The sequence below is a fragment of the Otolemur garnettii genome, unplaced genomic scaffold (genome assembly GCF_000181295.1).
Source record: "Otolemur garnettii isolate 467f Iridium unplaced genomic scaffold, OtoGar3 scaffold00001, whole genome shotgun sequence".
Lineage (NCBI taxonomy): Eukaryota > Metazoa > Chordata > Mammalia > Primates > Galagidae > Otolemur > Otolemur garnettii.
Window position 1 is genome coordinate 48,726,562 of NW_003852396.1, and position 17,202 is coordinate 48,743,763.

General features: G+C 50.6%; 1 protein-coding gene across 1 annotated transcript in view; it reads left to right on the top strand.

Annotated features, from left to right (window-relative positions):
• The window catches only part of NAV2 (neuron navigator 2), a 276,592-nt gene extending 259,404 nt beyond the window's left edge, over window positions 1-17,188 (top strand). The window contains exons 33-38 of the mRNA XM_023510001.1: window positions 1,612-1,766; window positions 1,974-2,045; window positions 4,234-4,430; window positions 4,672-4,790; window positions 10,738-10,941; window positions 14,301-17,188. Coding sequence (XP_023365769.1) covers window positions 1,612-1,766; window positions 1,974-2,045; window positions 4,234-4,430; window positions 4,672-4,790; window positions 10,738-10,941; window positions 14,301-14,426 — 873 coding nt within the window. The 3' untranslated portion in view covers window positions 14,427-17,188. The remainder of the gene's footprint in view (window positions 1-1,611; window positions 1,767-1,973; window positions 2,046-4,233; window positions 4,431-4,671; window positions 4,791-10,737; window positions 10,942-14,300) is intronic.
• The last annotated feature ends 14 nt before the right edge of the window (window positions 17,189-17,202 follow it).

Consider the following 17,202-nt stretch of genomic DNA (forward strand, 5'->3'; position numbering starts at 1 on the left):
TTTTTTTTTTTGTGTGTGTGTGTGTGTGATAGTCTCACTCTGTTGCCCTAGATAGAGTCCTGTGGCATCACAGCTTACAGCAGCCTCAAACTCTTGGGCTTAAGTGATTCTCTTGCCTCAGCCTCCCAAGTAGCTGGGACTACAGACACCTGCCAGGACGCCTGGGTAGTTTTTCTATGTTTAGAGATGGGGTCCTGCTCAGGCTGGTCTAGAACTCTTAAGACAAAGAAGCTGCTTGCAACTCTTAACCCTTACTTCAGCCTCAAGAACAGTGTACCCACTTTAGCCTCCCAGAGTGCTAGTATTACATACCCAGAACCAGTAACATTAAAAGCTCAGCTTTTTCTGCTTCTAACAAGCCATATCTTGACCTCCTAGTGAGGCCAAGGGTGGAGTGTGTGCTGGTGGGAAGTGGAGGAGCTGTGACCTCTGTGCAAGCAGGCTGGCCACATGCTCCTGTGCTGAGGATCCACACTGGGGCAGGCACCGGAGTCAGACCCACCCCACTGCTTGCCTCCCTGCAGTCTCTCACCTGATCTTTGTGTACCTCAGTTTCTCTCTCTCTGTAAAACGGAGATAATCATGGTACCCACCTCACAGGGCTATTAGGGAGGCTGCAAAAGTTCCTGTGTGTAAGGCCCACAGATCTCTGGCCGGCTCTGAGTGACACCAACTATCGTTATGATGACAGTATCATGGGTCAGGCATCCTGAGTTCCCCAGCAGGTCCTTACCTCACCATTTCGATCTCTTCCCCTGGTACCCGTTCTTTCCTCCTCTTCCGGCATGCATCCCTCACCCAGGCACCCTGAGCTGGGTTCTAGTCTCAGCTGAGCCAGTGCCTTGTACATTATCAAGGTTAAATTCAAAGGCTTCCTCTTCAAGAGGACCTTCCCAGATCCCTGGTGCGTGCGGACTCGTCTCCCCCTGCACTGTGCGTTGTGTCCACGTGGCACTGGTCAGCAGGCGGGGGTCTGGCTCCTCTGCTGCTCAGCTTTATCTAAAGCACGTGCTACCAAAGCACCAAAAGTGCATAAGACCGTCTTAGCCCTAGGCACTTGTGAGGACAGAGCGCTGCTTCTTGAAAAGCAGAGTCCTTCCCTGCTCCCGCCTGCAGTGTACAGTTGCTGCCCATGCTGTGTGTGAGGGCGTCCTTCCAGGGGAAAGCAAGCAAGGCCCTTCCCTCATTCATGCCAAGGCACACAACAGAGGGATTCTGAGCACTTCTCTCAGAAGCTTCTTCACAAGCCCACTGGGAGGTTGGCATTATAAGAAATAGCACGAAAAGTGACATTTCTAAAGAAGCATTACAGCAGGAGTTAAAAACCACTTCTGTATGAGTCTCCATAGCACTGAGCTCTTGCCCGAGGCTCAGTCATCTAGAAAATGCCAGAAGGCAGAACCCAGGCTTACTCATCCCACACCCACCCCGCATTCCCCAAGCACAAGCCTGTGCCCTGTAACAGGCAGACACCCAGAACGTGCTCACAGCAGGGCAGCGTGAAGGGCCATTCTGCCTGCACTGGCCTGGACGCAGTGAAGGCCCTGAGCAGGGGAGTCTTCACTGGGTGCATTCGCCAACTTGTCCTCTCCCACCCTCTGGGCTCTGCAGGAATTGCGCCAGTACCTGTCCAATCTTGCCGATCAGTGCAACAGTGAGAACAACGCTGTGGACATGCCCCTGGTCATCATCCTGGACAACCTGCACCACGTCAGCTCGCTGGGCGAGATCTTCAATGGGCTGCTCAACTGCAAGTACCACAAATGGTAAAGGCCCCCTCCAGACCTCACAGCCCTGGGAGAGCGTGCCACCCCTGACGTGCCACCACCTGGTGGGCAGTGTGCATGCACGCCAGGCCTGGACAGGGAGGCTGCGGGCCACCCGCCTGCCTGGACACAGACACCACCCGCCTCTGTGAGCACCGTGTTCACTAGATCGCCTTGCACTCAAGCTTTCCTTTCTTTCCCCCACAGCCCTTACATAATTGGCACAATGAACCAGGCTACCTCTTCTACCCCCAACCTGCAGCTCCATCATAACTTCAGGTAAGTGTTCCCTTGTCTTGGCCAATGAAGTGTGCAGTCACAAAAAAGGAGGGCCAGAAAGGGAGAGTGGAAGAGCCTTAGTTAAGTGTGTGCTCTGTGCTAGGTTTTGGGTTATTTTTCCCAGTTTAATTCATTTAATCCTTACTTCAACCTCCAGTAGTTACATTCTTGAGGATGTAACTACTTTGTATCATTCTCAGTTTACAAATAGGGAAACTGGGCAGTGCCTGTGGCTCAAAGGAGTAGGGTGCCGGCCCCACATACTGGAGGTGGTGGGTTCAAACCTAGCCCTGGTCAAAAACTGCAAAAAAAAAATAAATAAATAAAAGAATCTTTAAAATAGGGAAACTGGGGCTTAGAGACTTGAGCAACTCTGTGAGGTCAGTGGCAGAGCCGAAAGTTTAACCAGGTCTCTGTGAGCCCCATGTGGCAGTGTCGGGAAGGTAGCTCTAGACAGGGCCTCTACTCACCCTTGCTGCCCCTGCTCATTACCAGCGGTGTGTCTCTGTCCCGAGTGAACATGAGCAGTGACAGCTCTTGGCTTAGAAACGTCCCCTCATAGCTGCATTAGGGCCCTTCGGGTTCCAGCTCCTGTGCCCCCTTGCTGGCTTGTCTTCCCCTCCCTGCTGCAGCACCTGTATCAGTGCTTTCATCAGTGCTTTCAGGGCTGAGGAAGGAGTGCCCAACTCAGCTTGCCAGGCTGCTTGCCCTGGCATCGCTAGACACCCTTTGCTCTGCCCTTAATCTCAGCAGACTCCAGCTCTCCTGCCAGGGCCCTCAGAGTTGGGTGTGGAGCTGTCTCCTAGCTGGGACTCCCAGCTCATTTTCACTGGCCGCTGTGCGGGCATCTCTGAGGGAGATCCATTGAAAGTGGACCTGCATGCGGTTGTCTAAGGAATGACTCCTGCAGCCCACTGAGAGTTTGGCTCCCCTCTGCCTTCGGGCTGTTCTGGTCTTATCTGTGCTTTCCCCTAAATAGCCCTCAAGCCTCTGCTTCTGTCCCCTCTTCTTCCCCCACCACTGCCACATCATCACCCCGTATACCGTCATCGCCGTCATTCTCTAACCAGTATGTGTGCCGATAGCTTGGTCCTCACGGGCCATCATCTGCACAGAGTGAGCATTCACAGTGCCCATCTGCCCTTAGAACTCTCATGCTTATGGCTCTTCACCAGCTCGCCTCTGCCTGCAGGATGAAATCCAGCCTCCCTGGGTTGGCAGGCCAAGTCTAAACTTCAGTGAACAGTGAACTTCTGGCAAGTTCACTTTGCCAGATGTCCATGCCATTTCCTACGCCTTTGCAAAGGTTGCAGCCAGCACTCTCCCCACACCCCAGCATTCACCACTGACTTTCCTTACTGGCCCCCTCGGCCATCCACTGTCAGCCCAGACCTCGCCTCCTCTGAGGAGCCCTGCCTGGTTGCCACAGGCTTCATCATATCTCATCTGCGCCTTGTCTGCCTCACTTAGCAGACTGTGAGCTCCTGGGGAACAGGACCATGTCCCACTCATTGTCGTACTTCCATAGTACAAGCCTGACCCCTAAGCACAGGGGCAGGTGACCCAGTGGTTAGAGCCCAGACTCTGGAGCCAGACTCTTTTTTTTTTTTTTTTGAGACAGAGTCTCACTATGTCATCCTCAGTAGAGTGCTGTAGCATCATAGCTCACAGCAACCTCAAACTCTTGGGCTCAAGTGATTCTCTTGCTTCTGCCTCCCAATTAGCTGAGACTATAGGCGCCTGCTATTTTGTTGTTGTTGTTGTCATTGTTGGTTTTCTTGTTTGTTTGTTTTAGCAGGCCTTGCCGCTCCTGCTCAGGGGGCTGGGTTTGAACCTGTATCTGGCTAGCGCCCTAACCACAGAGCTACAGGCACCAAGCCAGAAGCCAGACTGTCTTGATGCTAGTCTTAGATTGTCCATTAACAGTCTGTTCCATCCGCAATAATTTCCATAACCTGTCTGTTTCTCAGCATTTCTGTCTGTAAAATGGGCACCGTGATACTGTCTATATCATAGGGTTACCCTGAGAATCATGAGTTAATATATATGTGGGATGTTTAGAACAGTGTTTGGTGCAGAATGATTCCTGTTTTTGTGTTAGCATACACATCTTCTGTTCCTAACGTCCTGGGCTCTTGAGGTCAGCAATCACCATCAGCATCTTAAAAAGTGTTCTGACCTCCCCCAGGTGGGTGCTTTGTGCCAACCACACGGAGCCCGTGAAGGGTTTTCTGGGCCGCTTCCTGAGGAGGAAGCTCATGGAAACGGAGATCAGTGGGCGGGTGCGGAATGTGGAGCTGGTGAAAATCATTGACTGGATTCCCAAGGTCTGGCATCACCTCAACCGCTTCCTGGAGGCTCACAGCTCTTCAGATGTCACCATCGGTAGGTGGGAGGCCAGGTAGGGAAGGGAGGGCTGAGGGGGAGGTGACACTCCTGGAGCTTCCCGGATGGCTGTCCTCTGTGCCCTGGCCAGGATGGCCCTTTGTAGGCACAGTCTGCCATCCACCTGCCATGGCTCAGAACCCCAGGGGTCCTTCCCTTGAGGGCACTCAGACCATGGCTACCCCTGATGCCCAAGCTCCATCCCCACCTCAGCTCAAATGTGTTTCACTGTGCTCCGCAGGCCCCCGGCTCTTCCTGTCGTGCCCCATTGACGTGGATGGCTCAAGAGTGTGGTTCACTGACTTATGGAACTACTCCATCATCCCCTATCTCCTAGAAGCCGTCCGAGAAGGACTCCAGGTGAGAGGCAGGCCCCCTGCTGGCTTCCTAAAGTCGAGGGGACTCCACAGATGAGTTGTCTTTATCTCCCCCTTAAGAACTGGACTGACATGAAGTGACCGTCTCTCACCTGCCAGATTATCAGTCTGGCACAGTACAGAAATGCTGGGCTGCAAATCCCGGCTCTGCTGCTTATGAGCTGTGTGACCCCAGCAAACTGCTGTGCCTCGGTGCCCTCACTGATATTCTGACGCGAAGAGATGTTGCAAGGATTAAAGGAAAGTGTGGTGATGAAGTGCTCAGCATAGTCCGTGCACAAGAAGGGGAACCATACGTGAAGATAGCACTTCACAGTTTATAAGTATCTCCTATCTTTTATTAGTTTAAACTCTGCATTAGTCCTGAGACTTGGACAGAGAATTTTTGTCTCTATTTTATAAGAGAGAAAAATTGAGGCGCAAAGAGAATAAACGACATGCCTAGGGTTATAAAAGTGAAATTCAAAGGGTCTGGAATTCGAATCCTCACCTTCTGGATCAAACTCCAGGCTCTTAGCCCTCAGGCCCCGTGGCACTCACTCTCTGACATCAGGACCACGCACAGGTGACCTTCGGGCTCTTAAAGCTCCAAGTCCCACCTGGCTGACAACAGCTGGAAAACAAATTCTCCGCTTTTCACTCAGCCCAGGGTTTAACTAGGAGCTTACTGTTAAATCAGAGCTTGGGACGGTTTTATTGTTGAGCCTTGAGGCACCCTAAGAAGTTCCGAAGGCTTTCCATACTCACAGTGAGTAATTATCAGGCATCGTGCCTGGCTGTCTGAGCCGGAAGCCATTGTTACAGCCAGGTTTCCAAGGGCTTCTTTGTTTACTGAGTACTGGGCAGCGGGAGACACAAGGTGCTGTTGTGGACCTGGGAGGGTGCGGGAGCGCTGTGTACCCACATGCCCGTGTGTCACGGTACAAGTTGTTTCTGTCTGCGTTTGTCGTTTCTGTTCATTTGGCTGGACCTGGGGAATATTTAACTGCTTTTATCTATACATGTAGCAGTAATGATGGTCTTCAGGACAAAAAGAACATGAAAAGAAGGCCATCCTGCCTCTGTGACAGGTATCTCATTGAGCTAAGGAACACATGCAGCAAATTCAAACTGCTGTGTTAAAGGACAAGTGGGTTGTGAAGGCAGAGAAAAGCAAGAAGGTAGGCAATCCTTGGCCAGCCCCAAATCATTGGTTAGTAGGACTCTTACTAAATGTTGCTTTCATAAAAGAAGGCATGAACAATTTTAGATCTTTGCAGGAGAATCTCCCTAGGTAGATAAAGTCACAGGCCTGGGTAGATTAACCACAATTTAGTTTTTAATCAGATGGGTTGCTACCACAAACTTAAACAGCCACCCAGTTGTTCCTATTTTAGGGGGCCAGTGGAAGCATCCCCCACATGCTGGATTCTTACAGTCTGTCTCATTTCAGCCTGTTCTCCATCAGTGGCCTCCAGGGCTATGAGATGCCCGTTACCTCCGGGAATCCCTAGCTGTGCTAGAGAAGCAGAGGAGGTGCACTGTTTGCCTCTGACCTCTAAGTTCTCCCACTTACTTCCTCTTTACTCCAAATGTATCTTCTGGTGAGGGAAGGGGAGTGATTTCAGAGTCACTTAGAAGAACTCACAGGCTCTGCTGAGCAAAGGCCTCCCCTGCCCATAGAGGCATAACTGGGACGGGGAGCCTGTCCAAGTTCCAGCCTGTACTGCACATCAGCAGGCCCCTTGGTGGTGACCAGTGGTTGGCAGTACCAGGGCCTTGCCCCTTTGGACCTACACCTAGAAGACTTCTGAGCATGGCTGTGAAGGTGGTGTCAGCTGGATGGGAAGAGATTTCCTTTTCTATCTTGGAGAGGGTGCTGATGGAGTTTATCATAGAGGAACACTGAGCCTCCTTCCCACTAAGATAGGGTGAGGCCACGGGTTGAATGGACTTGGGGATGGCTGTGCAAAAGCCCATCTGGGGCAGGGAGCAGAGACATGCTATAATCTGGAGACTCACCAGTTCAGTGTGAGGCAGGAAAAGCTATTGCTTCCCTGTGCCATGAGGTCATTTAAAGGACAGTCTTCCAAGAGTATAGAGTAGCAGAGGAGGGCAGCCAGCGTTCACATCCTACTAAGTGGCTCAGAAGCAAGCCACCCCACCCCAGTCCTGTGACCTCATCATCCCAGTGGGCCCAGGAGACCTCGTGGAATCTGCTAATTCATGCAGAAGCCTGCTGTGTTCTTCCTGCCTCTGGTTTTGAAGGAATGTTTGCTGACATTTATTGAGGGCCTGCTACTTGCCAGCTGCTGTGCTAAAGGCTGACACACACAATCTCATTTAGTTCTAACGGCCTAGTAAGTATCTTACAGACATCACCAAGGTCCCTTGGCAAGGTAGGATGGAACAAGTGTTGGAGCCCAGGATTAGTTGACCCCTTGGCTGCTTGTGCTGTCTTCAGGCTGCCCTGAGGCCCTGCATAAATCCTTGAGAAGCCTCAGGTGGCTCAGGCAGTGAAATGTCTTATGTAGTGGAATTCTACATATGGTTTCCTTTGACAAAAGGATGTTTTAATTCGAGAAATAATTAAAAGTCCCTATTGTCTTTGGCGCTACAGTAATCCATGCTTACTGTATGCTGGGCTGTACAGTATGGCATCTCTCACTCCTCAACTAACCCAGGTAGGTGCCATGAGCACAGTTTAGACCAAGTAATCCCTTGGCCAAGATTGTAGCTGAGTAGAGGGGGAGTCCCTAGAATGGGTCCTGACAGGGCTATCACTCAGGGGGAGGCGGGAAGGGGGGCTGCCCATGGTAGTATGGACTTGGTGGGTTCATAGGAAGACCTACTAGAATCAGGAGGTTAAGGATGGCCCCCGGCAGCCCTTCCAAGGGTTGCATCCATGCCTGGAGGAAGTGTGGTGTCACCCCCTGGTGGATGTCGGTGGCATTGCAAGTTTAGGTGCCAGAATCCTAAGATTAATTTTTGTGTGTACGCACATGTGTGGAGAAGCTTCCTGAATGTGTACCTTGGCATGTCCTTGCATGGTGTATGTGTGCTCCCAGAAGCCCCACACATCCCAGAGTCAGAAGGCTCACAGTGGCCCAGATCTTGGCTTCCTGTTGTCCCATTCCTGTTCTTCTTGACCCAGTGGGGATGCCAGCTTCCTTCCCTGCCTCAGGGATAGTGGGTCTTGCCTCCACTTGTCTGTCATTTAGCTGTCTCTGCAGCTGTCCTCAGGGCCCTACAGTGGAGCCAAGGAGTTTCATGATATTTCCTTTGCTTGCCATAGTCTTACACAGCCATTCATCAGCCAGACTGGAACACGCCCAGTGACAACTGGGAAGGCTTGTAAAAATTTTCTGTTCTTGCAGATGATGGTAGCCTCTGCCTAATGTGCGTCTGTCTTATGACTCGGTCCCTAGTCTTGTTCACCATTTTGAGTTGTCATTAGAAACACTGGCCAAAGTGTCTAATGTCTACAGAAGCCTCTGTGCCCAGGACAGGCCTGGTGCCTCAGGAAATGGGAATCGGGTGGGGGGAATGAGCATGGGACCATCGGCCAGGTGATCCAGCTGATTCTGAGACCTTGGGCGAGTCTCCCATCTCTAGGCATCAGGTTCCCCAGCTGCTCATTGAAAAGTTTAGACTAGAAGGGTGTTTTTAAGGCTAGTTTCCGTGAAGCCTAAACGTTCCCCAGACTACTCAGATGAGGTCAGGAATGAAGAGCAAATGTTTGAAAACTGCTGGGCCAGATAATCTCTGAGGACTTGCTGAGCTGCAAGCATTCTAGGCCCTGTGGTTCTGCAGCCCCAAGTGTGTCCTCATCTGGCCTGGGAGTAGAGACAGAGCCGTGGCTGTCAGAGAGGGGTTTGTTTCAGCCTCAGGTGAAGTCTGGTTTGGGAAGGGCAGCCTAGTTCCATAGGGAAAGTTCTTGGAGGGGAGCTTCTAAAAACTGCAAGAATGTATCTAATCTGGAACGGCCACAGGCTGTCGTATCTGGCTTCCGTGTTCTCTTCTGCCCTGACACACAGACAGACACACACACCCTTCCAATGACCCTAGACCTTGAATGCCAGACTGAAGTCCCAGGCCTGGGACTCACTGCTGTTCCGAGTCTAGGAAGATTTAGCAGCAGACAGGGCCAGCACTGGACAGGAGAGATGCTGGCATCTGGGCAAGTGGGCAGGTCTGAAGAGGCCGTGTGTCTGGAGTGGAGGAGGAGGCAGCCGCTCCTGCGGAGAGACAGTGCCAGGGTAGCATCCCTGCCAGGGATACATAGAGGACTGAGGGGCGCGAGCCCGGCACAGGCCAGTGTGCTAATGTCTGGTGAAGAGCCTGGTCTGCATCTTACAGCTTCAGACTGAGTCCTGTGTCTCCAGCCCATAGAGTACTTCAAAGTCATGTCAATCAGGAGGGGCAGGGAGGGAAGAGGCTGGGACGAGGGTACTGGGGTCCTAGGTCCAAACTGTGCTCTGCTGTGTGACCTTTCACAGCTGGCTGTGCTCTTTGGGCCTTGATTTCCCCCACTTTTTCCACTCAGAAAAGCATCATTTTGGCAGTTCACCGCTTAGCTCTGTCCTGCTGTCAGCATCTTGTTCTGAGCCCCCTCTGCACTGTAGGGGTCCTGGGGAGGGTGAGGAGAGCAAATGGACAGGCCTGCAGCCCAGGTTTAGGTGCAGCCTGGAGCCCTACTGCAGCCATGGTGGTTCAGAAGTCTTCGCTCTTGGCACCCGGAGGCTTCCTGCAGAGGGGATGCTTTTCAGAACCACAGGTGACACTGCTGTGGCTATGAGCACAGGCTGCCACATGGGGCACAGCAGTGGTTTCCATTCTGGCTCCTCTCCTCTCTAGGCTGCCTCCTAGGCTGATAGTAATACTTCCTCTTGGAGTCACATGGTGGCTACACAGATACTCATAAAGTGCTTCCCACGGTACCTGGCCTGCCGTGAGCTGTAAGGTGTGGTGGTGTTGCTCAAGAGGAATGGTAAGATGACACGTAGCTGCATAACAGAGAGAGCCTCACCTTGGGAAGTGGTGCAGCCTATTAAAGAATATATACGTTTCTCAAAATGGCCAGCAAGGGTCACTAAATCATTTTATCATTAGAAAGAAAAAGAGCTTGGCCTCACAGTTGTAAAGACAGGAGGGGAGGGAGGGAGGGAGCTTGGAGGCGTGGTGATAACACAGTTGACTGTTTTAAGAGCCAGTTAGTTACTGTGGACAGTTTTGAGAAATACATGACAAAGGACAAGCACTCACAATCCCACTACCATCGGGCAACCTCTCTTAGCAAGTAGCTGCTTTGAAAGTGACAAGCGAGTCCACAGAGGGGCTCTCAGAGTCAGACCAACCTCAAGAAATAGGGTTTTATTGAGCCAGGGCCACTTGTGACTCCTCCCTGCCTGCCCAGTGGCCACCACCTGACTCATGTGGGAGGTGGTCTCTGGTGCGTGTGCCTAGCGGGAGACTAGAGCTGGCAGCTGAAAGCCAGCAGTGCCTCCTTCCGATTCTATTTCAGTGACATCATGTTGATAGTTTGAAATCAGTTGTGGTGAGAGTATTCACACCGTGGAAATTGGCAAAGGCTTCAAGTCAGATAGATAGTTGGTTTTTTTCCCCAGAGCCAATTTTTCAAATTGGGTTACCATGGCTCAGAGTTTAGGTATACAGTGAGTCAGTGGTAGAGATAGGCTGGGAACCCAGATTAGCCTGACTCCACAGTCTGTGCTCTTGACCAGTAGGTTATGCTGCCTTTGGTCTTAGCACCTTGAACTGTCTGCATCTTGGATGGCATCCTTAGGCTAGAATTCCAGAAGTGGAATTCCTCCATCAAGGGAAGAGGTATAATGCTGAGCTTGGGGCGTTTTTTCAGAAAGTTCCAAAATTGGGGCTGTAAGAGAGGTCTTGGCCTACTTCCAGACTGTTCCTTCTCTGCCTGTTTTCAGCTCTATGGACGGCGCACCCCGTGGGAGGATCCCGCCAAGTGGGTGATGGACACCTATCCGTGGGCAGCCAGCCCGCAGCAGCACGAGTGGCCTCCCCTCCTGCAGCTACGGCCTGAGGATGTCGGCTTTGATGGCTACTCCATGCCTCGGGAGGGGTCAACAAGCAAACAAGTGCCCCCCAGTGATGCTGAAGGAGACCCGCTGGTGAGTCCTCAGCTCCCAGGGCACCTCAGCATTCATTGAGTGCTTACTGTATATTGGGCATGATGCAAGGCACTCTGGGAATGTGAAGGTGACTAAGCCTAACCTGGATCCACCCCAAGATTAGGACCATTTTGCCATCATTTTCTTTCATGGTTAGCCTCTCTGAATTTTTTTTCTGATACCTATTAGGTAAAAAGTTAAGAACTTGATTTCCCCCCTAAAATGTTCCTGTACCTATTGTCTCCACACTGCTCTCTGCCTTCTGCTTTGTGATCCCACCTTTATCAAGTATTACACTGATCTTTTGATCTCTTCCACTAATAACTGAACAGAGGAAGAGATTGCTAAAGACCAGAAGTCCAGGCTTGGCGCCTGTGGCTCAAGTGGCTAAGGTGCCAGCCACATACACCTAAGGTGGTGGGTTCGAATCCAGCCTGACCCTGCCAAAACAACAATGACGGCTGCAACCAAAAAATAGCCGGGCGTTGTGGCGGGCGCCTGTGGTCCCAGCTACTTGGGAGGCTAAGGCAGGAGACTCGCTTGAGCCCAGGAGTTGGAAGTTGCTGTGAGCTGTGATACCAGGACACTCTACCCAGGGGGACAGCTTGAGGCTCTGTCTCAAAAAAAAAAAAAAAAAAAAAAAAAGACCAGAAGCCCAAGCCAAATGATCAGGAGTACAGGCAGGTCCCTGGGTTACAAACGGGATGGGTTCTGTAGGTTTGTTCTTAATTGGAATTTGCACCTAAGTTGGAACAGATACATTTACCTATTACCTGTAGAAGTTTCCTTCATAAGTGCAGGTCACACGTCAGTCAGATGTTCGTGACCCGGGGACTGCCTGACAGGTAGGGAGCAGTTTAAGAGCAGAAGGGACTCAGGACTCATGGAGGGCAAGAGGGCCTGAGTAGGGATCCCACAGCCAAGGAGAAGGATGCCACAGCCAGGGAGATGAGTGAAGTCTTTGTGCGGCTTCAGCTTATCGACCCCGCCATCCCCAGTGCAATAAAGGCCCTTTAAGAAGCGCCTGGGCCGGTAACAATAGCATTTCTAATAGATTACAGTACTCTCTACCAGTAGAAGACCTGTTCTTAGTTACACTGCTAAATTAGACCTCACCAATCAAAGCCAGAAGGAGGAAGCAAATACACCAAAATCTCCCGTGGTTAAACGACTGTTATCATGCCTTAAATTTAGCCTCAAGACTCCTTGGCAGCCATGACAAAAAGGAAAACACAACAGAGAGTATGTTTTGCATTAACTAATGAAAGAAAATATTCATAAGAGACACTGCAGGATCAAAAGACAAATGATTCACTGTCTATCCCTGGGAGCTAATCAATTTACTAGATAGAAAAAAAAATAATAGGCGATCTGGGTTGTCTGCCATCCTACCGACTGGTGGGATGTAACTGTGGTCTCGTGCAGGATTTTAGCAGGAACTGTACTTTTAAAGGGTTTATTGCTCGTGTTGCCATGTGCCATTTACCACAGTGGTCTTACAGAGGAAAGAAGAGTACTTTAAACAGCCATTTCTCATTGCGGAAAGCCAAGGTCATGGGGGTATTTTGGGCGGGAGCAAGCTCATGAGGTCTTAACTTCATGAAGATAGTATTTAAGCTATGTAGAAGAAAGAATGGCTAGCCCATCCCCAGACAGGCTTTTCTTGGCCAGTGATGTTTATAGTAGGAGGGGAGAGAAACTACTTTTACTTGTTAGGGATGCTTAGGTAAGACCTAGGGTTCTTGGAACAGTGACAGAGAATTCTCCCTTTAACCCCAGACCCTCAGAAGTGACCTGTGACAGTCCAGCCATCTCTTTTACTAAGTTAGATATTTGTTATTTTTCCCAAGCCCTGTTCTTTCTGCCTAGAGCCATGGGTCTCTGTTATAATAATCCCAGTATTAAGATTTGTTCATCTCTCTCCCTCATGAAGCTGAGACCGTCATGAGAACGGGACTGACATGTTTTTGCGCTAGAACCATGTACTATGGATTTGCTGGGAATGTTTGATGAGTGAATAAATAAGATGCCAAGGATTGTCCCAGATGTTAAGGATTGTCCATTATACTTCAGCTCCATCTCCCCCCTGGTTATCGCTGTGCAGATGGACCCCAGGCAGTGGTGCTTCTGTGGCCTGGCTCATCTGGGTGGACTGCAAACCAGCCACGAGGGACAGCCAGCCAGGAAGCAACTGGATTCTATGCCCATCTGCAGCACTTCTTGACTGTAGCCCAGAAAGGCCCCATCTCCTAACTTTATTGCTATATAAAATACAAAATGCACATAGTTTATAGTTATAAGTAAAAGTAGTTTTTCTCTGCTCCCACTCCCAAGCAAACCACCAATAGAATATAAACCAAGGAAGAACTCTGTCTCTAGACTCTTTAAGTTAGATGATGATAACATCACATTTATTAAGTACTTACTATGTTCCAGGCCAGCCCCTCTCCTAAGGGTTTAAAACACATTATGTCACTTTGTTCCCTGTAAAAATAGGCATTGCTGTTCTCCAGACAGGGAACTGCTGGCTCAGAGACTTTAGGTAACTTGCTCAAGGAGCCTGAGTCATGGTCCAGACCCCTCTGCACTCTGCACTCAACTGGTCATGTAGTTGGTGTTCTCCCTTGCCTCCTGCAAAGCTCTGACAGGAGCTCGAGCCCTGTTGCCTCCAATCTGACCTGTGCTCAGAGCCAGCAGTACACATGGCTTGACGCTCACCAAAAGGTGGGGGGGGGGTGTGCTTAGGGTATCAGCATTGCTGAAGCACCTGTCTCAGGAGCAGGGATGCCAACCAGTGCTCTTTACCCAAGCTGAGGGCTATGCTGGGGTCAGGTATGCCCCTCCCAAATAAAAAATAAATATAATATTTATACAGAACCTTCTATTATGTTTTCCATGATATATATATGTGTGTGTGTGTGTGTGTGTGTATATATATATATATATATAATGGAAATATGTATATATACTTATCATATATATATAAACTTAACCCATACCATAACATCGTAGGACAGGTACTATTATTTACATTTGACCAATAAAGAAACAAGCCCATAGGAGGCTGAGGTGGGAGGATTGCTTGAGCCCAGGAGATCAAGATTATGGTGATCAAAAAAAAAAAGGAAAGAAGAAAACATAAAAACAGTTATGTAACTTGGCCCCAAGGTCACGCAGCTAGTAAGTGGGAGAGTCAGAGTCTGAACTCTGGAAGCCTGGTTGGTGTCCTCATCCGCAGTCTCTGTGCTGAGCTGTAATCCTAGGTGAGCCTGAAGGAGGTGGCCTGAGCTGCTCAGAGGCCAGGGCGGGCGGCTACCCAGACTGAGAGCTGCTCATACTTCTTCTCTCCCCTCCCTCAGATGAACATGCTGATGAGACTCCAGGAGGCAGCCAACTACTCCAGCCCCCAGAGCTATGACAGCGACTCCAACAGTAACAGCCATCACGACGACATCCTGGACTCATCCTTAGAGTCGACCCTGTGACGGGGGCCAGCCGTGGAGCCTGCCCCCCTTCTCCCTGCCCCATTCCACCTGCACCCCCCACATCGTCCTGAAGATGACTTCCTGAGCCAGCCCCCGGCCGCAGCCCCAGCGCTGCAGGGATACCAAGGGCCCTGTCCGTCAGCCTCCACCTGGGTGCAGGCGTCCCAGGCCACCGCCTGGGCGCCGCTGCCCCCCACAGTGAGACCTGCACTACCTTCTGTTTTACTTTAATTATTGTTTTTGCCTTGTTGCTGTGACCTCCCTAAGACACTGAAGATACTTCTCGGGAAACGACCATCACCGTTGAAATGAAAAGAAAAAAAATCAATAAAGAGAACCCCCCATGAAGCTCTGAAACCAGACAGCACCCTGGCCTGAGCTGCCCAGAGACAGAAGAGCATGGAGCAGCGGGGGAGACGCAGACAGCGGGGCCTCCCCTGGGCACAGACCCTGGTCGCACAGCCACGCCACCCCACTCTCGACGTCACTGAGGGAACTGGTGCTAACCCCGGCGCTGGCTTTGGTCCACTCAACACACCGCAGAGCTACCACGCAGGGAAACCTTAGGAGAAAAGAAATCGTGCTTTATCGTTTTTCTAAATGGTGCTCTCCTGACCCGAGAGGTATTTTGCCTGTACTAATTCGACCACCCCTGTCAGGCCCCTCAGCCCCCGGCGAATCCACAAGAGAGTGAAGGCGCGAGCATGGCAGCGAGTGGGTCGGTCTAAGTGCAGGGCGGCATGCATCTCTGTCCTTATTAGATATAAATGAATCAGGTTTTTTTTTCTTTCTGCCAACACTGTGTGTAGTGAGAATTGTTCTACTTTGGAGAACTGATTACCCCTTTAAAATGAGGTTGAGTTTCTGTCTTTCCGATGCATTGATTTTGGGGGGAAGATTTTTCTCCTCCCTCCTCCTCCTCCTGGTCAGAGTCAATCCTTTGGTGAAAGTGAGAGCCGCAGGAGTTGAGTTTCGGTTTGGTCCTGCTCCGTTTCGGTTTTTCCTCCTCCATCCTCACCGTCCGACACGCGCGCCTCCTCCTGCTGGGGCTGGGGACATTTGCGTCCCTCGCAGCGGGTGAGGACCCAGCCCTCGACACGTGGGTGAGCCATGGACCTTGCCTTTCCTCCTTGTCTTGAGGGTTGAAAACACACGTCGACCCCTCAGGCATCCCAGCCCCAGCCCCAGGCGGGGTGATGAGGTCCCCTCACAGCAGACTTGCACTTTTCCTCAGAACCAACGTGACGTGACGCAGCTCAGCAAGGGTGGGGTGGCCGCCGCCCCCCGGAGCCCCGTCTGGACAAGCCTTGCCTGACCTCTTTGGTGCTGCCCTTCCCAAAGTGATGCCTTACTGGTTTTGTACTAACCGTGTTCATTTCCATGAGTGTCGTCTCTGCCGGGTTTTGGGTTCCTTTCTTCCTTTTATTCCCCCCCCCCCATCAAAACAAACAGGGCTAAAAAGTTCATTAGCAGAACTCAAGTTGCTGTGACTTTTCTCATCCAAGAGATTCATCTGTGTGGGTGCATGACCATGGGAAAAAGAAAAAGGAAAAAAAAATCCATTTTTTAGGTTCTTATCAGTCTCCAACTAACGACCTGACTGGACGATGATCTGCCTCATGCGGGAAAGGCAAATGTTCCTACGTGACACTGCTGGGACTTGCCCTCGTAGAAACCCAGTCTGCGTCTTCAACGTACTGGTGTTTTCTTTCAGAAGCGTGGTAAATCTTTTGAGTTGTTCATTTCTGTTTTATAAGGAGAGTTTCTATCAGACCCCAGCGAGGGCGTCTGTGTTAATTAATCAGGGTTTTTAATTCCATCTTCTGCATTTCCATTTCTGAAGGTTTGCCTCTAGGCATTTTGTTTGTTTGTTTGTTTGTTTTCTTACCACGAGAGTTTGACCCGAAACTGCTCACGTCACTGTGGATGACACGGTGTTCCTCCTCTTCAGTGGGAGCGGGGAGATGTGTCCCACTAACTGGTTTCAACATGACCCTTGCTTTAATCTCAGCAAACTCAGATGATCCTGCATAGCCTTCGTTAATCATCCAGGTGTGAGTGTGTCTCGTTCCGTTTTTGTTTTTAATAAAACTTCGAAACCATGTGTTTAGCCTGTGACCAGGGGGCCAAGCCCTGAGACTTCTGGTAAACCTGAAGGGCAGCCCTTATCAGACCATTTGTCTCCCAGCAATGACCTTATACTCCAGTACTGTGAATTTGGGAGGAGGTAAAAGGGATTCCTCCCGGTGGGCAGTTTTCCCAGTCCCCTAGTGAGTAGACACCTGCCAATAGCATTTGGAACCTTTTTGATTTGTTCCGTGACATCCTCTCTTCTCCCCTGTCCTGCAGACTTCCCTCCCACTGGGTCCAGGCTCAGACCCGAGACCTCTGTGCCTGGCGCAGCCTGACCGGTGAACGGTGGTTTCAAGTTGCGTAGCCCTCGTATGAGTCACAACTCAGTGTCCTTCCTAACGTTTCGGGAAGCAGGGTTGTCTCACGTGCCCATCACTCGTGTCAGTCATATTTTTACGTTCGTGTCACTCACATCTGGCAAAGTGACTTTGTACTCATTTAGGGCTTTGTCTGAAATGCTTCCATTTTGCCTTTTTCTACAGTTAGGCTAATTTTGAAATGTATGAAATTCTATGCAACATAAATGTGGAGTTGATAATGGAAGCCAAAAGTTTTCTTCCCAAACTGCCAAGAATTATACAGGCCATAAATGAGTGGGAATACCTTTTCATTTAAGGTTGGTTGGGGTGGGAGGTGGGGGGTG